At 42.2% G+C, this 22,517-nt stretch overlaps 1 protein-coding gene across 1 annotated transcript; it reads right to left on the bottom strand.

The window, feature by feature from the left end:
- Positions 1-1,045: 1,045 nt before the first annotated feature.
- LOC125235616 (sortilin-related receptor-like) lies at positions 1,046-21,140 on the bottom strand. The gene is made up of 16 exons (XM_048142214.1): positions 21,129-21,140; positions 18,232-18,416; positions 15,112-15,254; positions 14,311-14,525; positions 10,565-10,723; positions 9,294-9,460; positions 8,727-8,842; positions 7,900-8,114; positions 6,760-7,000; positions 5,662-5,928; positions 4,633-4,765; positions 3,837-3,942; positions 2,705-2,830; positions 1,806-1,948; positions 1,181-1,389; positions 1,046-1,131 (listed from the first exon to the last, which is right to left on the bottom strand). The coding sequence occupies exons 1-16, from the start codon at positions 21,138-21,140 to the stop codon at positions 1,046-1,048; spliced, it is 2,523 nt and encodes an 840-aa protein (XP_047998171.1).
- Between the last annotated feature and the right edge of the window lie 1,377 nt (positions 21,141-22,517).

Below are 22,517 nucleotides of genomic sequence, written 5' to 3'. Positions count from 1 at the left end.
TCGATGGTGCTCGTCAGCCCAAATCTAATGAGCCCAAACATGATGGGGTTATGATGAGGAGAATAGCAGTTCTGTTGACCACCTCCTGACTCCATCATGAGACCTTGGACCTCATCTAGATCGATGGTGCTCATCAGCCCAAATCTAATGAGCCCAAACATGGTGGAGTTATGATAAGTAGAATAGCAGTTCTGTTGAACATCTCCTGCCTGACTCCATCATCATGAGAACCAGAACCTCATCCTGGTCCCAAAATATAATAATAATTCAAACTCTCAACAAACTTCACGTATAACTTAAAATCCAAAATCATATGAAAAGCATGTCGAATGCTAAAATTGCATAAGGTGTAAAAAGGATCAAGATTTGTTTAGTCGCAGTTTACGGCACTTCTCGGAACTATAGAGCTGCTTACGAAAGCTAGGTGCGCCGGACGATCAAACGCAGGTCCGTTGTCTTCGAGCGCTCGGCGCAGACTGAGCGGGCTCGCGTTAGCACAGTGTCTTTTATTCGAATTTTAGGTGTTTTAAAAACATATCTATCGACAGAAAAGTATGTCTTATATGTATGATTTTTTTGTTATAGGTCAATAAGAAGTTCTAGTTTAGGATAATATTATTTAAGAGTTACAAAAAATGCAGGAATCGCAGGAAAAATACATAATGTAAACCTCTTTTTATCGAAAAAATGGGGAGGATACGGAAGGTTATTTATCCACCATTTCAAGTAAATCTTAAAATGTCAAAGTATTAGCTAACTCGTACAGGATATAACAAATAGGATTGTGATCATTTATTACCCCAAATAACATTTTTAACAGCACAATCACGATTCTAAACGAGCTATCCCACTACGAAATTTGAAAACGTCTTCCGAAAAAACTGATTTTTCGGAAGTATAAAAAGACATATTTTAAAGTAGTACCAATTGACTTTCTAGCTTAAATTATGTACTTTTAGGAACATTATCATTTTTTTAATAATCATTTATAGTTTCTTTATAATTTTGAATGAAAAAGGTTCCATTTTGCAAAAAACGCTCGTCTTTAGGAGTAAGGCCTCTTCAGACACAACTCGTACGGCGCAGTATAGCGAGCCTTCGATAACTGGCACTGTGATGAGGCGAGGCGATCTTTGTACGCATTGAGGTAGTGTGAACCAGTTGTAACCGGTTTACTCACCTAGCATCTCAAGAGTGTGAACTTCGCTGATGTCGCTGTAATACCCGTCTTCAGACACAACTCGTACGGCGCAGTATAGCGATCCTTCGATAACTGGCACTGTGATGAGGCGAGGCGAGTGAGAAGCGATCTCTGTACGCATTGAGGCGGTTGGATGTAGCAAATCTTCGGGGATTTCGGTTTCGGAGATTATTATTTCGTAGTTGTATCTGAAATTAAAAGATGCACTTGGTTAGTAAAGATTGAGAACATGTTTTCACATCACAGTCGCTGAGGGCACGTTAGTACCGTATGTTCTCGACCACACGATCCAGTACCTGAATCATTTGGAGTATTGGACTGTTCTAATGCTCACGCCGTACTACGATATTGTAGGTACGCTTAGTGCTGGCAATGTCAAAGCGATAGTCATTTGTTTATTACAGCCTCGACTACTCCTATTTCCCCGTCGCCTAAAGATACTTACAAACAATATTGTTCATTACACCAATAAATTACTCTGATGCATGTATAGAATAAGGTGATAATTGTACATTGTTGACGATTTAAAAGTGCTTATTGTAAGCCTATTTGAATAAAGAATATTTTGAATTGACTTGACTTATAAGGTATCTCAGACACTTACTTGTGGTCAACGTCAGAGGGCCGGTTGTCCCAGTTGACCATGAGGTGTCCGTTGGGCGCGAGCCACGCCACGACGGCCGACGGCGTTGGCAATTGCTGTCCGAGGACGTGTTTACACGTCACGGCCGCTGAGGGCACATTGGCCTGTGAACAGAGTTACCGAACATTATTAACTGGTCGTGAATATTTGAAATCATTCTTTAAGGAATTTTATTAGGATCGAATGAAACTTAGTCCAATTGAATTAAAGTCGTATTCTTCAGAAATAAAGTTTTAAATGGAATTAGATATTCGAGCACACATTTGTGGCGTGGGAAATTATAGGTGTACGAAATTGCGGACACACATGTGGGTCGTCGGGAGTTGACGGAGACTAAGATTTTCAAGGACGCAGGAGACCTGGTAATTTTATTTACGGCTCATATCTGTGCCGTCGGGATCCCACAGGCAAGGGTTGAATGTCACTCCCAATATTTTTGCACTCAATGCGAAAAGATCCAGCTGAGTAAAATTTCATTGTGGCGATATATTATAGTTCTAGCCAATCGTTTAGGCCGTAGGGAACGAAATGCCAATAACTCTCTGTCGCACTAAAATAGAAGAGTAATAGACCTCATCGTTTCCTTCGGTACTGCGAAAAGCATTGACATTTTGCATAGGCCCTGTGGTGCTCTTATAAGAATTTCTTTTTGCCCATTTAGATGGTACGAAAACTCGCATACGATTACATTGCGGTATTTGATGGCTGTGCAAAATTGTATGTAACCTCAACAGACCGCAATGTAACTAAAATCGCATGCGAGTTCGCACGCCGTCTAAATCAGGCCTAATTTAAAAATAATGACGCGGATGGCAGCCACATATGTCTAATTTAGAGTTTAAATACAAATAACAACTCACAGATATGCAGATGTTGTAACGCCCGCCTATCGCCACGTTTTCGATCGAGTGCGACAACGCCACTTTCGTCGTCGGCTTGAGTTCGTACCGGCTCACTTTGTTGCGGGTCAGCTCTGTTATTTCCAGCTACAACAAACAAATGAACATTGAGTCTAATTATACAGAAGACACAAATAAAAGTTATAATTTTTGAGCTCCAGTTCGTCTGTTATCGACCGATATATGACCAATACTTGTTACAGCCCTGACCTCCAGGTTATAGGCTTATTCATTAAGGGCCACTTGCACCAACGAAAACGGAGGGTTAACCCACCATTTTATATGGAATTTGACAGATGAAAGCCGACTAACCCTGAGTTAAGTGGTTGGTGCAAGTGAACCTTACTAATTTTAAAAAAACCGGCCAAGAGCGTGTTGGGCCACGCTCAGTGTAGGGTTCCGTAGTTTTCCTTATTTTTCTCAAAAACTACTAAACCTATCAAGTTCAAAACAATTTTCCTAGAAAGTCTTTATAAAGTTCTACTTTTGTGATTTTTTTCATATTTTTTAAATATATGGTTCAAAAGTTAGAGGGGGGGGACGCACTTTTTTTTCCTTTAGGAGAGATTATTTCCGAAACTATTAATATTATCAAAAAACGATCTTGGTAAACCCTTATTCATTTTTCAATACCTATCCAACAATATATCACACGTTGGGGTTGGAATGAAAAAAAATATCAGCCCCCACTTTACATGTAGGGGGGGTACCCTAATAAAACATTTTTTCCATTTTTTATTTTTGCACTTTGTTGGCGTGATTGATATACATATTGGTACCAAATTTCAGCTTTCTAGTGCTAACGGTTACTGAGATTATCCGCGGACGGACGGACGGACGGACGGACGGACGGACGGCCGGACAGACAGACATGGCGAAACTATAAGGGTTCCTAGTTGACTACGGAACCCTAAAAAAGGAGATAAATTTATTCGGATGTCATTTACAAATAAAACAAAAATTTGGAGTTGACCTGTATTGGATAGGGTCGTTTTTCGACAAAAAAAATCTAGACTTCTAAGAATACTGAGGTTAAAAAACATGATATCTAGTATTTTTGGCATAAACTTATAAAAATAATAAGAAATGTTACCCTGTATGCCACTGCCTCGTGTATGACGTCACAGTTGGCGTTCCATAGGATTTCCATCTTGGTCTTGTTGCCGTTAAATATGACATGTAAATTCTTTATTGGAGCCCTGTAAATGAATAATAGTTATTTGTTATACAAGGAGGCAAAATAGTATTTTAACACCGAGTGTGGAATTGAAAAACGAGCGAGCGAAAGGATGCTATAGTTGAACCACGAGCGAAGCACCTGTGACATTTGCACCTGTGTGTAACACAAAACTTTTCCCCTCACTATAGCGAGGAAATTACAACGCAAAAAAACGCGTTTATCACTGCTTCCAGTAATTCCACAGGTGGTAAATCACCTTCATCACTAAATACACCCACTTTTATCAGTTTTAAAGCAGAAAATTTGACTATATTCAAGGTCAAATTACTTTATCCACTAGTGGATAAAATACGTGTTTAACCTGCCGGCGTATCATGCTTCTAATTTTATCACTTATCCACGTGGATAAGACTTTTGTCAGCTTTGGATATGTCAAAGTGACAGATGTCTTATCCACGTGGATAAGTGATAAAATTCACTCGTATTAAAGGACAAAACACGTGTTTCCGAGCTAGTGAGGGAAAATACATATATATATTTGCGATTAAAAATACAATACTGGAATTAAATCGAATGACTAACATCGACAGTGAATTAGAATCATCGTGTTCTGCTAATAAAGCATGTTTTTCTCGTTCAAAACGAAAGTTTTTCGGTCGTCATTGCTTGTTTTTTTTAATCATAACTTTTGTCACAGAGGAATTCTTACTTGGCGTTCTCGCGGGTCATGATCTCGTGTATCTTGGCGATGGGTCCGTTGGCGAGCGTCACGGCGAAAATGTAACTCTCGCACGCGTGGAGGTCGTCGATTTGCATGCTCGTCTGCTTTGTCGTGATCTTGGCTGGAAAATAAATGGGCAAGTTTAAAATCTTAATCGTACTGCAGGACCCTATCGCAAGAATGAAAATTTTGACCAGAAAAGACTTAAAAATTCAGAACAAGCCAAAGTACCTTGCATGGTATAATGCATTTTAAGTAGCCATAATGGCGCAATTTCATTAGTCGATAGGGCCCGCATGCGGGGTACGAGAGATTTCAATAACGCGTGCCACAGAGCCCGCATTCGGCGAAACGTTTTCATTAGTCGATACGGTCCGCATACGGGGTAGGAGATTTCTGTAACGCGTGCCACAGAGCCCGCATTCGGCGAAACGTTTTCATTAGTCGATACGGTCCGCATTCGGGGTAGGAGAGATTTCTGTAAAGCGTGCCACAGAGCCCACATTCGGGGAAACGTTTTCATTAGTCGATACGGTCCGCAATCGGGGTAAGAGATTTCTGTAAAGCGTGCCACAGGGCCCACATTCGGGGAAACGTTTTCATTAGTCGATAGGGTCCGCATTGGCGGTGCGAGAGATTTCTGGAACGCGTGCCACAGGGCCCGCATTCGGGCCCTACAATACAATAGCCTACAGCTAGGAATCACACCAATCGCCGACAACCGTTTCTCCTCGATAATGTACACTGTACTGTCAATAATGCCCTCAATAAACTACATAACCTAAAAATACTTACTCTCTTTCCCTGGTAGGATACATCGTAGGTATGCATCACATCATTGTAATACACTGTGTATTCCTACTCCTTGCCTAGATATAAATTGATCACTCGCCGGTGAAGACCATTCCAGTTTAACAGATGTTCGTTTCTTCATAATCAGGTAAGCAGTGATGACGTTATCAATGCTTACACTTGAGGAAGATGGGTTTATAAACGTAATAATCTAAAAATACTTACTCTCTTTCCCTGGTATCCTAGTATGCATGACATCGTTGTAATACACCGCATACTGCAAATCCTTGCCCTTATATCTATCACTCGTCGGCGGCGACCATTCTAGCTTCACTGAAGTCCGTTTTTCTTTAATCAGGTATGCGGTACTATTTATGACGTCATCTATGGTGCCTTCAGGTTTGAGGAAGATGGTGAGAGGGTGGCCGGTGATGGCGCCTTTGTACGCCATTATGTCCACGTCTATGTGGACACCGGTTGGGAGGTTCGTTACTGAAAAATAGTTTAGTTTCTTAACTTAATTGTGTATATCACACGACCGCACTGCATATTGAACTAAGTAAACAAGTGTAGAGAGGTCCACTGCATTTGACATACTGGGCGTGCTCCAAAGACGAAAAACGAAACCCTGCCTTTTAAATTCTAATGTACTATCAACTGCAGAAGTGATAACATCAACTTCATACAACAAAAGTTTTAATCGTGCAGTAACTCTCTATAATACTCGATCCTCTTTGATACAACTTAATCGTGCGGATCGCTCCGCGCGGTCGGACCACGTGACTCTCAAAACTGTTACTGTGAACTGCAAAATTGCAAGGCGAATTTATCAATGAATTCATTCATAATTTCTCCATGTAATTTTGCAGTTCACTGTACTTACTCGCAGATAAGCTCAGATTATCAGTCCGTCGCCGATCGCTCCGACACTAATAACATAACCAACCTAACATCCACCCAGGGGCCCATTTCTCGAACGACATTAGGCTAATATTATTAGTCCACGAACTCTCAAATCGTATGGGTTGCCATGACAACATACTAATATTAGACTAATAACTTTCGAGAAATAGGCCCCTGGACACTTACATGTGATATTAGTCGCATTAGTAGTGATAGGGTCCCAAGGCACATAGCTCCGAGCTGGTGGCCTAAAAACTAGTTGAAAGCCTTCAATGCCTTTAATCTTGTCCCAAGTAAGTAAGGCAGTACTTTCGTTAATACGTGTGACTCCGATATGGTTGAGAACGTCGACATCACTAACATTGTCAAAGATGTTCGTCATTATGAGAGACTGGAATATGATGCCAATAGAATACTTACATGTGATATTAGTCGCATTGGTAGTGATAGGGTCCCAAGGCACATAGCTTGGAGCTGGCGGTCTAACAACCAGTTTAAAGCCTTCAATGCCCTTTATCTTGTCCCAAGTAAGTAAGGCAGTACTTTCGTTAATACGTGTGACGCCGATATGGTTGAGATCGTCGACATCACCTACGTCGTCAAATGTGATCGTCATGACGGGTGAGGGTTCAGATGTGTAGGCGCCGTTGGTTGCTGTTATCTGTGGGAGAAAATGCTTTGTATGAGTAAATTAAAAAAAATACTGAAACTAACCGGCTTGCTAAACCGCGACGGTCACTTGATGTAATCGGACCAAGACTTTATAATTCACTTCCGTCTAAATTAAAGGACTCGAAAAGTGACTCAATTTTTAAAAAAAGATCTTAAACTATTACTCATTACACATGCTTGCTACTCGATTGAGGAATTTATGTGTATAATAACAACCAAAGATCGTTGACCCAAAATTGCACTGAAAAAAAAATTGCAAATAATTAGTGTTATATTAATGATATTGAAATTTTAATTGTGTAATTTATTGTAAATTTTGTATATTATTTTTGACTTGTAAAATGTACTCTTATTTTATCAATAAATTCTGTATTCTGTATTCTATTCTGTATAATGTTAAAATTATAAGTCTTGATCTATTTTCGTAAAACACACTAGATTAGTTTTTCTCATTTTAAAATTTTATTGAGGAAGCATTGAAACCAGTCTCATTTGATTTGAATGGGAATGAAACAACACCTTGTATCAAAATCAGGAGACAGGCGAGACGGCAATGCTATTTGTTCTTACGGATTACTAAAGTACTGTAATTTTTTTTAAACCCCAGACTGGCAGCAACATTGCTGACGCCAAGCCATCTAGCCGAGCGTTCCTCAAAGGTGTAACGCCATTTAGGCCCCACCGTATCTTTTTCTCTAGGACTTTGAGGTACGTTTTTTTTTTCTTAGACTTTATCCGTCTGTACGGAGTTACAGTTACGACTTTTATAAAGGGCCGTGATTCGAAGGCGAGACCCAATAATAATGAATGACATCCCGTAGTACTAAATGTATCACATAGGGAACTCCGGTCAGTCTCACTAGATTAATATCCCTGTCTCTCACTTACCCAGAAAGAATAGTTCATATTCGGCCTGAAGTAACCGTTGATGGTGATGTTTGTCTCATCGCCCTTGGTCTTTTTATCCATAGGTGGCACAGGTGGACTGTATGACACTGTGTAGTATTGAATCTGTCCTTTGGGGGACGCTGGTGGGTCCCATTCGACGAGTATGCGGCTGCCGGTTAACTGAGCTACGCTTACTTTCAAGGGCGGTGAGGGTTCTGGGAAATAAAGTAACATTGTAGATATTTCACAGATACTATTTAAAGAAATTTCAAGATGCGTAAGACCAAGTATATTTCTCATTTCTCTTCACCGTATGGTCTGGTGAAACGCTTTGGTACTAGACGGAGTTTGAGTACACGAACCCAAACATTCAATAATCAAAGTGTAAGCGGTGTCAGTAACGCCGTTGCGGACGACAGCGAGCCAAGTGTGCATTCTATACGACCAATCGCGCGCGTGATGCGACCGATCGCGCGCGTAATGCGACCAATCGCACGCCCGATGCGACCAATAGCGCGCGTGATGCGACCAATCGCATTGGAGCGTTCCACAAACCATCAAACGAGAATGCTCAGATGAAATTATATTAATTTTTTTTATACCACGTCGGTGGCAAACAGGTATACGGCCCGCCTGATGAAAAGCGGTCTTACGGTGACTATGGACGCCTGCAACTCAAGGGGTGTCACATGCGCGTTGCCGACCCATTAGAAACTTGTACACTCCTTTTTTGAAGAACCCCATACATTCATCGGGAATACCTCGAATTAATTACTTTGTTCTTACTTTCAAAAGCTTTCGTAACTAATATTTATGAATTGACTTACGTCCTTCACCAGTAGTGGTATTGACGAACTTCAAAGACGGATAAGTTTTATTGTTTCTAGTATCCTGAATGTAGAAGGTCACGTTGTATTGCGTGTAAGGCTCCAAACCGGTGAATCTGGAACACGAAAATATCTATATTTTAAATTGTCGAATACTCGTAGATTGTACGCATAAAACGATTTTTGTCGGATACAAAGCGTCTGAGAGATTTGCTATTGCAGTACAAATCTTGCGGCCTTAGGCCTTGGTCGTTCTGACCCGGCGCCGACGACGTTCGTTGACGTTGTTCGGCCATGGAAAATCTGTATTTCGGCAAGCAATCCACCTTTTGAAATATCTATACATCCGTCCCAAGTGTGCGCAAACAAAACACTGACACTCCTTTGACACGCGCCCAAAAACCAACAGTGAATGGTTTGTTGCGCGGCACGTTCAAGCGCCACTGAATTTTGGATCGCGCGTCAGTCTAGTATCCATTGCTGGCGGCTGCGGCGCAAATCAATGTTCTACAGTTTTATCGAGACGCGGCTTATAACGAACGGGGATAATGAGTAGCGAATGGTTACCTGAAGGTGCTCTCATGGATCCAGGTCATGTTAGTCCATACTCCATCTGAGACCTTGGATATGGAGGGCAGGAAACTGTAGATGAACATCTTCTGTTGCGACATCCAGAATGAGATGAGGAAACTGCTGGCGTTTATTGATGGCTGGTCAACACCAATTCCGAGGATCTGAGTAAAAAGAAAAATACATTGAATATATTTCAAATCAATTTCACCACCCCCTTTGTTCTGTGGGTGTCGTAGAAGTCGACTGTGGAATATGGGTTAAATTGTGGCGATGGCAACCTGTCACTGCAATAGCACAATTTAGTTTTCTTCCAATCCCTTATTGCCAAGAGTGGCACTGCAACCTAAGTAGTCTACTTGAATAGTCTCCTGTGCTCTGCCTACCCCTTTATGAGGTACAGACGTGATTATGTATGTATGTAATATTTCAATTCAATATAATGTACAAGCTTACAATGACTAACTGATGCTTGACGACCGATGGTGATGATGCAACACTTGCAAGAAATCGTCACTACTTTTAAAAAAACTTGTATCTTCGTCTGTCAATGAAAAGAAAATTGTAGTAAGTATGTATGGAATGCATATAGACTTACTGCGTTTTAACTTTGAGAAGCAGCGTGAGATACGAGATTTTTTAAAAGTAGTGACGAAATGCAACACGCAGATCTCCAAGGGCCCCACAGACATACTGTCACTATTTTAAAGAAAAGTTGAAAGTATTGAGTCTGAACTATACACCAGAGGTTACAAGCGGGTCTCTTTCCAACTTGTCATATAAGACATTGACACTTGTAAATTGTAACTTGTAGCTTGTAGCTTCGAGAAATGGGCCCCAGGAGGTTTAGCACAACTTGCGTTGTCGCGCGCGAGTCCACACATCAAGCATGGACATTCAAGTATGGACACGCGTGCGACAACGCAATTTGTGCTAGAGGACTGTGTCTTGAAGAATGTTAGGTAAAGTACCTGGATACCGTGTCCAGGGGCTTCGCTAGTGCAGTTTGTCTCATCGCTTCCATCGTAACAGTCTTGACGGCCGTTGCATACAGAATACAGACACTTCTGATATGCAGAGCATGTCACCACACACTAAACTAAGCGCGTCGTGTACGTATGCAACACATGTTAGCGGATAAGTATGAGTATTCTTATCCGCTTGTGTTGCGTACGAACACGGCGCTCACACATGCATACCGCGCGGAATGCGTTTGTAAGAAGAGTTACTACTGTGACAACAATCTTGAGACATCTTGGGTATAGTACCTGGATACCGTGTCCAGGGGCTTCGCTAGTGCAGTTGCTCTCGTCGCTTCCATCGTAACAGTCTTGACGGCCGTTGCAGACAGACACTTCTGATATGCAGAGCATGCCGTCGCCGCATATAGTGTAGCCTTGCGGACATTTGGTGATGTCTGGTCGGCCCTGTAGAAAAATGAAACTGTTAGGTCATTGGTAGCAAGAAATTGAGAATCGCAATTTTTCAAGCGAAGTCTTTAATCTAAAAACAATAAAGTGATTTATCGGAATGAAAAAGGCAAGTTTCATAAAGATTCAATTACTTATTGATTCTGAACCTTCAAATGTGCCGTTATCTGGGTAAAGGGACACTTTTTGTCGGTGTCGCTTACGTCCCGCGGCGTCATATTTGTATACGAACATCGATCATAACGCCGTAAGCGCCATCGACAATAAGGTTCCTTTACCCAGATAACGTCACAAATCAAATTAAGCACAACAATGGTGGTGCGTCAAACTATTTTCTTCTGTTGTACTAGTTTCGTTAGGCTCATCTTGTTAATCGCTGCCGTCAGCACGACCTTACCCACGCTATCTGTTATCAGCTAATTGTCTCTGGTCGTAGTTTCCACTCTATTTCGACATTGACAGCTGATCCTAAATTCAAATTCCAAAATACCTCGCAGTTCAGCTCATCACTGCCGTCGGCGCAGTCTTGCCGGCGGTCGCAGATGCGGTCGAACCGCACGCAGCCGCGGCCGTCGTCACGAGGAGTCTAGCCGGGCCCGCGACGCTGACAGTTACAGTATTCCTCGACCTTTTAACATTGAGAGCTGATTCTAAATTCAAATTCCAAGATACCTCGCAGTGTAGTTCATCGCTGCCGTCGGCGCAGTCCTGCCGGCGGTCGCAGATGCGGTCGGACCGCACGCAGCCGCGGCCGTCGTCACGAGGAGTCTAGCCGGGCCCGCGACGCTGACAGTTACAGTATTCCTCGACCTTTTAACATTGAGAGCTGATTCTAAATTCAAATTCCAAGATACCTCGCAGTGTAGTTCATCGCTGCCGTCGGCGCAGTCCTGCCGGCGGTCGCAGATGCGGTCGGACCGCACGCAGCCGCGGCCGTCGTCACGAGGAGTCTAGCCGGGCCCGCGACGCTGACAGTTACAGTATTCCTCGACCTTTTAACATTGAGAGCTGATTCTAAATTCAAATTCCAAGATACCTCGCAGTGTAGTTCATCGCTGCCGTCGGCGCAGTCCTGCCGGCGGTCGCAGATGCGGTCGGACCGCACGCAGCCGCGGCCGTCGTCACGAGGAGTCTAGCCGGGCCCGCGACGCTGACAGTTACAGTATTCCTCGACCTTTTAACATTGAGAGCTGATTCTAAATTCAAATTCCAAGATACCTCGCAGTGTAGTTCATCGCTGCCGTCGGCGCAGTCCTGCCGGCGGTCGCAGATGCGGTCGGACCGCACGCAGCCGCGGCCGTCGTCACGAGGAGTCTAGCCGGGCCCGCGACGCTGACAGTTACAGTATTCCTCGACCTTTTAACATTGAGAGCTGATTCTAAATTCAAATTCCAAGATACCTCGCAGTGTAGTTCATCGCTGCCGTCGGCGCAGTCCTGCCGGCGGTCGCAGATGCGGTCGGACCGCACGCAGCCGCGGCCGTCGTCACGAGGAGTCTAGCCGGGCCCGCGACGCTGACAGTTACAGTATTCCTCGACCTTTTAACATTGAGAGCTGATTCTAAATTCAAATTCCAAGATACCTCGCAGTGTAGTTCATCGCTGCCGTCGGCGCAGTCCTGCCGGCGGTCGCAGATGCGGTCGGACCGCACGCAGCCGCGGCCGTCGTCACGAGGAGTCTAGCCGGGCCCGCGACGCTGACAGTTACAGTATTCCTCGACCTTTTAACATTGAGAGCTGATTCTAAATTCAAATTCCAAGATACCTCGCAGTGTAGTTCATCGCTGCCGTCGGCGCAGTCCTGCCGGCGGTCGCAGATGCGGTCGGACCGCACGCAGCCGCGGCCGTCGTCACGAGGAGTCTAGCCGGGCCCGCGACGCTGACAGTTACAGTATTCCTCGACCTTTTAACATTGAGAGCTGATTCTAAATTCAAATTCCAAGATACCTCGCAGTGTAGTTCATCGCTGCCGTCGGCGCAGTCCTGCCGGCGGTCGCAGATGCGGTCGGACCGCACGCAGCCGCGGCCGTCGTCACGAGGAGTCTAGCCGGGCCCGCGACGCTGACAGTTACAGTATTCCTCGACCTTTTAACATTGAGAGCTGATTCTAAATTCAAATTCCAAGATACCTCGCAGTGTAGTTCATCGCTGCCGTCGGCGCAGTCCTGCCGGCGGTCGCAGATGCGGTCAGACCGCACGCAGCCGCGGCCGTCGTCACGAGGAGTCTAGCCGGGCCCGCGACGCTGACAGTTACAGTATTCCTCGACCTTTTAACATTGAGAGCTGATTCTAAATTCAAATTCCAAGATACCTCGCAGTGTAGTTCATCGCTGCCGTCGGCGCAGTCCTGCCGGCGGTCGCAGATGCGGTCGGACCGCACGCAGCCGCGGCCGTCGTCACGAGGAGTCTAGCCGGGCCCGCGACGCTGACAGTTACAGTATTCCTCGACCTTTTAACATTGAGAGCTGATTCTAAATTCAAATTCCAAGATACCTCGCAGTGTAGTTCATCGCTGCCGTCGGCGCAGTCCTGCCGGCGGTCGCAGATGCGGTCGGACCGCACGCAGCCGCGGCCGTCGTCACGAGGAGTCTAGCCGGGCCCGTGACGCTGACAGTTACAGTATTCCTCGACCTTTTAACATTGAGAGCTGATTCTAAATTCAAATTCCAAGATACCTCGCAGTGTAGTTCATCGCTGCCGTCGGCGCAGTCCTGCCGGCGGTCGCAGATGCGGTCGGACCGCACGCAGCCGCGGCCGTCGTCACGAGGAGTCTAGCCGGGCCCGCGACGCTGACAGTTACAGTATTCCTCGACCTTTTAACATTGAGAGCTGATTCTAAATTCAAATTCCAAGATACCTCGCAGTGTAGTTCATCGCTGCCGTCGGCGCAGTCCTGCCGGCGGTCGCAGATGCGGTCGGACCGCACGCAGCCGCGGCCGTCGTCACGAGGAGTCTAGCCGGGCCCGCGACGCTGACAGTTACAGTATTCCTCGACCTTTTAACATTGAGAGCTGATTCTAAATTCAAATTCCAAGATACCTCGCAGTGTAACTCATCACTGCCGTCGGCGCAGTCCTGCCGGCGGTCGCAGATGCGGTCGGACCGCACGCAGCCGCGGCCGTCGTCACGAGGAGTCTAGCCGGGCCCGCGACGCTGACAGTTACAGTATTCCTCGACCTTTTAACATTGAGAGCTGATTCTAAATTCAAATTCCAAGATACCTCGCAGTGTAGTTCATCACTGCCGTCGGCGCAGTCCTGCCGGCGGTCGCAGATGCGGTCGGACCGCACGCAGCCGCGGCCGTCGTCACGAGGAGTCTAGCCGGGCCCGCGACGCTGACAGTTACAGTATTCCTCGACCTTTTAACATTGAGAGCTGATTCTAAATTCAAATTCCAAGATACCTCGCAGTGTAGTTCATCGCTGCCGTCGGCGCAGTCCTGCCGGCGGTCGCAGATGCGGTCGGACCGCACGCAGCCGCGGCCGTCGTCACGAGGAGTCTAGCCGGGCCCGCGACGCTGACAGTTACAGTATTCCTCGACCTTTTAACATTGAGAGCTGATTCTAAATTCAAATTCCAAGATACCTCGCAGTGTAGTTCATCACTGCCGTCGGCGCAGTCCTGCCGGCGGTCGCAGATGCGGTCGGACCGCACGCAGCCGCGGCCGTCGTCACAGGGCGTCTCGTCCGGGCCGCAGCGGCGCCGCGAGCCGGGCCCGCGACGCTGGCAGTTGCGCTCGTCCTCGCCGTTAGGGCAGTCTTCGGCTGTGTCGCATACCCAGGATAGAGGGATGCATATGCCTGGATGATAGATATGATAGTTACCGAAATATGATAACAACTTGACCTTCTCAAACCAGGCAGACAAGCACAGTCGAGTGATAAACGATATAACGTCAGGCCGTCCTTTTCCCACTATTTGTAAGTTCGATAGGGGCGTATCGATGCGATAAGGTTTATCACACTAATGTGCTACGCCCGCTGCATTCAATGAAAAAATAAAATTCGATTTTGGAATCCATAAGTATCTTTGTGATATCACGATGCCGAGATCCTCATCATTCATATGAACATCATATCATTTCTATGAACGCTGAGTTGACACTTTCCATTAGAACAATCACTTGACGTAAGAGTGGCATGCAAACTAAGCATGTTACAACGCAGACGGCGCAAGACTAAAATAGTTAAAAAACAGAAACCGACTATTATTTTTGGATACAACATTTACCAATTAAAGAAGAACTTTTGAAAGTAAGTGAATGTTTGAAAAACCAACTGGATAAGACCCAGAGAGCCCAGGACCGGGAGAAGTGCCGTACTAGAAGAGAGGCTTCAGCAGTGTACGATAAAGGGCTGATATGATGATGATGAAAAGCCAACTCACCAGTGGAACAAGTGAACTGAGTCTTCGAACACTTCTTGTCCTTAACTTCGGGCTCAGGAGCAGGCGTGCTGAGCTCAATCAAGGAGCCGCAGCCTAACTCATCGGAGTTGTCTCCGCAATCGTTGATGCCGTCGCAACGCCACCTGGATCAAAAAGTGTACTTTTTATACCACGATGTTGCCTATACCGGGTGTGTCCTGTAACTCCTATGACAAGATCAAATAATACATTTGAACAAATTAGGTTACCGCTACTCTAAGTGATCGCACTGTTATTACCTATTTTTATCCAGCATTGTTATTGGTGTGACTTTTCACGTTTAATATTTATGATATTAACAAAACTTCAAATGTAATTACAAGTTACATATTTTCAAAATTCGCTGAAATAATGTTGGTCAGTTTGGCGTAAGTATAGCATAACTACATACAGCATGCAGTATAGTAGGTATAGCTTACTATATTAAAAAATGGTACATTTTTAAGTCAGATATAATTATTAAGGATAACCTGTGTTGTTGTAATAGGCTACTTGACTTTAAAGTCTGTCTTATATGATTAAGTACTGTCCAATTAACCGAAATAATATATTACCATATTTTATTATGACCTAAACAGCAAAAAAAAAATTTTTCAAGTATACTTCCATCGATCTAAACTACCTAGATGCACCATCACGGCTTAGAATGTGTCCGCAGCAAATTGTGCTTGAAAATGTTCTAAGCACAATTGGGCGGTCAGTAGCGCTTCATCCGCCGTGTCGGCAACATGCCTAAGTGCTCCGTAAAAAAGTGCAAAAATAACACCTTATATACGTTGAAAAAGGATGACGTATCGTATTTCCGGTAAGTAATTGTTAATAATTTTATAATGTTATGCATTTGTGGTCAAAATGGCTTCCTAACTTACAAAAAACATTTATTTTCTAGAATAATTAAAGTAAATTCCTTGATTTGGTCTTACGCAGTTTGTCTCTTTCTCTCGCGCTATACTAGTAATGAGCGGACGGCGACAAAAGATGGATGAAGTGGAACATAGTTAAAAATGGAATGATGGAGTCGCTAATTTATATTTTTTGTAAAAGAAGCCTATTTCATATTAATAATGTATGTATTTATTTATTATTATGGACCAATAAGTCTGAAATAAATGATTTCAATTCAATAATATTAATACATATCTTATAAATTACTTTAATTATAAAAAGAAACAACCCGGGAATAGCAAATTCGTTTTAAGGTAATAAAAAAGCTTTTTATTCCAGATTCCCAAAACAAGACGTTGAAAGGGAAAAATGGCGCAAGATTATAGCTGAGGAGCGGAGAGAAGATTTACCCAAACAAAGCTTTGAAAGAAATTATACGTAGAATAATAAATTAATGTCATCGTTCAATTCTTCTTTGTTTTAATAGCTACTTAATTCATATTCTCCAAGTGCACCCTCACACACACCACATACAATCCCTCAACTGTTTACCTTCACATAATCGCTACACATACACTCACTACACGCACACACACACACACACATATGTTATATATATACATACCTACACACACACACACACACACACACATATATATATATATATATATATATGTGTATATATATATATATATATACCTCAGTTGACTCTATTTAATAATGCAAACATTGCAAAACGTGGAGATATTAATCAGTTCAGTTGCAATTGTCCCCCAGTCCAAATTGTCCCGCCGTACCTTATATATTTTTTTGTTTGAGATAATATCAATAAAAATATCGTACAGTAAAAACTCATTTTTTTTCGCTTAAAATACGCAACATCTCGAAAAATGTTATACAAAACGTTTTGTTCCTTAAGAAATTTTCTATCTAATAGGATTTTTTAAAACAGTTTTTCGCAAAAATACCGCAAATTTCCTCATTCTCGCCTTTCATCTCATAGCGCGACTCCCATGATGCCTCTGTCCATCCTCGTTCCCAATGTAAAAATGGCGTTTAGATTGTTGCAGCGCAAACGAAATTAAACTTAAGTTGGTTGCAATAAGACGTAGATTTTTTTAAAAATATGCACACCTGCGATCTGCGGTAATAAAATTTTATGGCTTTCGCGATGATTACATTCATTAATGTCATAACCGCCAATTGCTTGCATTTGAAATTGAACTTTAAGTACTAAGAAATAACGTTGTTTTTGTAAAAAAATGAAAGTAGTTTTTACTACATTGCGAAGTTTTCGTTTGTCAACTGGACGCACACATTTGCAACTAAGCGATCGGACACTTTTGAGTGCCGAATTTGTAGGTGATAGTGTATCTAGAGAAGTTTAAATCGATGTATACTTCACGTAATCAGGCGAAAACAACACAATCATGTTAATCTATAGATTATCTGTGCATCGGGTTATTATATTCGAAAACAACATTTCCTGACTTTTAGGTATGAGGCATAAAGTTCATTATGTCAGTGATTGCTTTGATTCGATGACGTCACTACATCGCTGACAGCGTTTTCGGTGGCCAAAATAAATACAAAAATTACACACATTTTTAATCGAAAATACGTAGTCATCATACACTTTTAATACCGAAAATTTATAATAGTATTGTTTTTTTTTATGTCAAACACTACAGAAGACAATCATTTATTGTGGCAAATTCGATATGAGTCTAGTAGCCTGTATAAGGATTAACTGTGTTAAATGATTGAGCTAGTTGATCTTGTTTTAGTGAGCTTCTGTACGTAGTAGCTATTATATTCGTAGTTCATCGTCTGATCATCATCTCATCAGTAAGGCAGTTGTTATTCTCGCATTTAAACATCAAGTCCAGACAAGTCCCATTTGAAGGGAAGTCAGCCTTCTCTGGTAGTCAAAGGATCAGTTTAGAGTGCCCACTGGTTCCTGGGTATGTGCAGTTTTGTTCGTCTACTATATTAATCTATGACAGCTCTAAGACTTACCAGTAAGGTAAACAGTTGTTATTCTCGCATTTAAACATCCAGTCCAGACAAGTCCCGTTTGAAGGGAAGTCAGCCTTCTCTGGTAGTCAAAGGATCAGTTTAGAGTGCCTACTGGTTCCGGGGAACGTGGAGATTTGTTCATCTACTATATTAATTTATGACAGCTCTAAGACTTACCAGTAAGGTAAACAGTTGTTATTCTCGCATTTAAACATCCAGTCCAGACAAGTCCCGTTTGAAGGGAAGTCGGCCTTCTCTGGTGGCCGAGGGATCAGTTTAGAGTGCCCACTGGTTCCGGGGTATGTGCAGTTTTGTTCGTCCGATGATTCTGTGTCGGAACAATCGTTCTCGCCGTCACATACCTGTAAGAAAAGTTTTTTCTAACACTTTGTTGTCAAAGACATACTTAAATTATAGATATTCTTCATTGGCACACCGCATACCTCGCGAAAAGATAGAGGTATGAGAAATAACAATCCATACTAATATTATAAATGGGAAAGAGTGTGTGTGTCTGTTTCGTTTGTCCGTCTTTCACGGCAAAACGGAGCGACAAATTGACGTGATTTTTTAACTGGAGATAGTTGAAAGGATGGACATAGGATTTTTGTTTCTTTCATAGACTAAACTAAATAAAGGAAGACGTGTAACTCAGTACATCGTTTTATATGTTTGACTCGTAAAACAATAGATGGCATTACTATACTCTCGCGACAAATGGTATTGTTCAATTCACGAAATAATTTCATTTAAATGACCTAAGTCGTATTATTTCAAAATTTGGAACATGATCGTACAACATTATCACTATATAACACCGAAATTAACAAAAACAATTAAGTCATTTTTTACCAATCGGGTACTTGAATCAGATTCAATTCATGGGAAGTGTTTTGTACGTTTGATGACTAATAGCAAACATTATAATCCGGTAGATGGCGCGTATGCAAGATGCACAACACTGCATGCTAAACAAAGTTGGCATATTGAAGATAAGTTTTAAATTCAATTTATTTATTGTTCGAATGTGAGTAGTTAAAATCGCTGTCAATAGAAATTGCCAACAATGTAAACAAACCATTATACAAAATATCAATATTTTAGCACAATTTTATTATTTCAAAGGTTGGATTTAGCCAGTATCTGATGAGTTAGAATGAAAATTAAAGACATTTTGACAACGTACAAGGTTTGTTTACATTGTTCACAAATTCTATTGACGGCGACTTTATAAATGATGAATTGATGATAGGGTTAGTATTTTGTAACATCACAATCTGCCAGAATTTGGCGTACAATACTCTTGACTCTCAATATGCACATTCATTATCATTAGTATTTGTTTTTTTTTTGCACAAGTTTTAACGATTATTCTAAATTATCTTGGACGTACATCCCAGAATAGGCAAAATATGCTACGTAAAATATTACAACCCTAAGTGCGGATGTCAGGAAGGATTTCAAAGGCGAAAATCAAAAATGGCGGCTTAAATATATGGGATATCGGTCCTGCATCCGAAGGATTTCAAAGGCGAAAATCAAAAATGGCGGCTTAAATATATGGGATATCGGTCCTGCATCCGATATCGGATCGTATAATGTGAAAACGCACTAAGACGGAAGTATTACTTTCAGATTATTTTATTTTTATTACTATAAAAATGTTTTACCACAAACAGCTACATATATCAGCACGACAGATTTTTTTAAATATATGAATGTGGAATAAAACAATATATTATAAGTCAATTTTATTAATTAAATTCTTTGAAAAGTTTCTTAATTATCATGCTAAGTGTTGAAATGCATTGAAATATTTATTTTCAGTACAGATGGTGTTTTTTTTTACGCACTAGTGCGAGAAGTGGTTCATTACGAGTATATGTCAGGTCTAAACTTCGGAGGGCCATCTGTACTGAAAAACGTCGTACGATACACGTGCGAAAAGGAAATTCGTAACTCGTGTCGATTTTTACGCACTTGTATCGTAATGCACTATTTCCAAGTAGGCATATTACAATGATATGAACGTCAAATAAAGCTACGCCGGCTTTAACCCTACGCCTCAGCCACTTTTTTTCAAAATACACATGCAAAAGTATTCATAAAGAAAATATTAACAGACTGCTCTATGGAAATTAATTTCAATAAATTATACAAAGTACAAAGCTACTATGCTTAATAAGAGATGTTAGAGATACTGTATAGAGTCTCTAAGTGTCAAGGTATATCTAAAAAAATAAAAAAAATATACATGATGAAGAAAAAAAAAACGAACTGATACAAATAAAAAATAACTAAAATAACTTTAGAGTTTTAAAAGACTCTTGATGTCTCAACTAAAGAAAAAAATATATATAATGCCGCCGCGGGGCGGAGCGGCGGCGGGGGGCCGGCGGCCGAGGCTCAGGCTCGGCGATCAGCCACGACAGCGCCAGCTGCAGAAGGCTCGGCGGTCAGCCGCGACAGCGCCAGCTGCAGGAGGCTCGGCGGCCAGCCGCGACAGCGCCAGCTGCAGAAGGCTCGACGGCGACGGAGCCGGCGCGACGGCGCACGGGCGCGGGCTTGTGGGAGCGGGGCTAAGCCGGCTCGGGCGCGGCTCGAACAAGCGGGCGCAGGCGAGTCCATGCACACAGGGTACACGCTCGATGGATCTAGAACGTTATTCACAAAAGATGTACTCGTGTAATGCTTTACTTGTCAGTTCATACCTATTATTCAGGTCTTTTAGTTTCAATTCTAATTTGTGAAATTCATCGGAGCGATGGTTCAACTCCTGTGCTGTCAGGTCAAGTTGGTATTGACAGTTTAGAAGCTCATCGCTTAAGGCAGCTGTTACATTTTGATGTATTTTGAATTTGCTTAGCTTTAGATATTTTTTAATTTTATTTGACCCTTTCAACGTCACTCTGGGATCACTGCCGCCCTCTATGTGCACAGACTGTTTTAAATCTACAGGGTCTTTCATTGGGGAGCATGATGCACTGTCATGAACCACATCTAAATCAAATATATTATATTCAGCAAATATACTTAAATTGTTTTCAGCCAGAGCGGAGTTCCCGGAGCAATACTTGCAATACCATTTTGAATCCGACTCCTGCAGTTGCTGCTCGAGGTCCCGGATGCGTTGTAATGCCTGCTCATGTATCTCTTGGCATTGCTGGAACCGATCAATGACTGCCTAGAGGTCATCCCGTTGTCCTTGCAGGTCTTCATACTTGACATCTTGGTTGGCTGATTGCTGATTTTTGAGGCTTGTGTTTGTTTCATTCTAGCCACCATCACATCCCGGTGTGTTGTAACCTTGGTAGTTTGTTCTGTAACATTATTCATCATGTGAGATATTGAAGCCTAAATGTATTGTTAAAATATATTAATTAGGGCTTATAACAGGATATAATGTGATTAAGATACAAGAATATGGAACCACAGCCTTGATTTTGTTAACAAGATTTCATATAACAAACTTTGTAATTCACTTTGTTGCAAGTTACACGGGATAGCAGTGAGTAAGGTTTTATTATTTCGAGTTGGTTTAACAAAGAAAATGTAAATATGGAAGTTAAAATACTATTATGTACTTCAAATGTTTACAAACAGAAAACACAAAAATAACCTATGACAGTTACTAGTTCTAGACAAATAATCTGAAAAACTACACTTAAATATTAAGTAAGCTATACTCATCTGTAAAAAACGCTAATTAATTATAATTGTAAATCTTGAACGCTACTCCGTTGACGGTTGGCGTAGTTTTTTCGTCAATATTTGGCTTCTTAGGCTGCATGAAAACTTATGATAACACTTTCTCATTTTAATTAAAATACGATACATCACTGTAATTCCTTATATTTTACATTTTTAATATTTATAACACATTATTGAAATGATATACGCACGAAGCTTGAATTTGACGTTTTTTTTTTTTTTTTTTTTGAATTTTATGGCCTGGTTACGAGACCTTTAAGCCAAGTCTTTAATTTTATATAATAAGTCACTGGTTGACACTTCACTATTGTTATGATTAAGTTATTAAAGATTTATCACTGTATTTTTAATGAACTTATAAATTGGCTTATATGTTTGAACGTCTTTTAGTATTGAATTTGACGTTTAACCCGGTCGGTGTTGCCTGTCCAGGCGTTGGTATCTCCTGCGAATTGCAAAGTATGCGTTAGGGCCCGCACAGACGGGCGACTCAACTTTTTTGTCTGCGGAGATCGGTCTATGGGCTAGTATGAAAGTGCGCACACGTTGCAACGCAACCTTTTTGTCTGCGGGTTCGACGAGTGACGACAAGCCTGCGACGTAACTGTCTCATTCTCTATATGTTTCAATGCAAGTGCGCACACGGTGACAAAATAGTCGCCGGTCGGTTGTCATTTTGACAGTTATCACTCAACCGCCTGGGCAAACGTATGTTATTATTCGAAAAAAAATATAATTTTAAATGCCGATTG

This window comes from Leguminivora glycinivorella, chromosome 17 (genome assembly GCF_023078275.1).
Source record: "Leguminivora glycinivorella isolate SPB_JAAS2020 chromosome 17, LegGlyc_1.1, whole genome shotgun sequence".
Classification (NCBI taxonomy): domain Eukaryota; kingdom Metazoa; phylum Arthropoda; class Insecta; order Lepidoptera; family Tortricidae; genus Leguminivora; species Leguminivora glycinivorella.
Note: the sequence above shows the minus strand (reverse complement) of the source record. Positions and strands in the feature narration are given on the sequence as shown.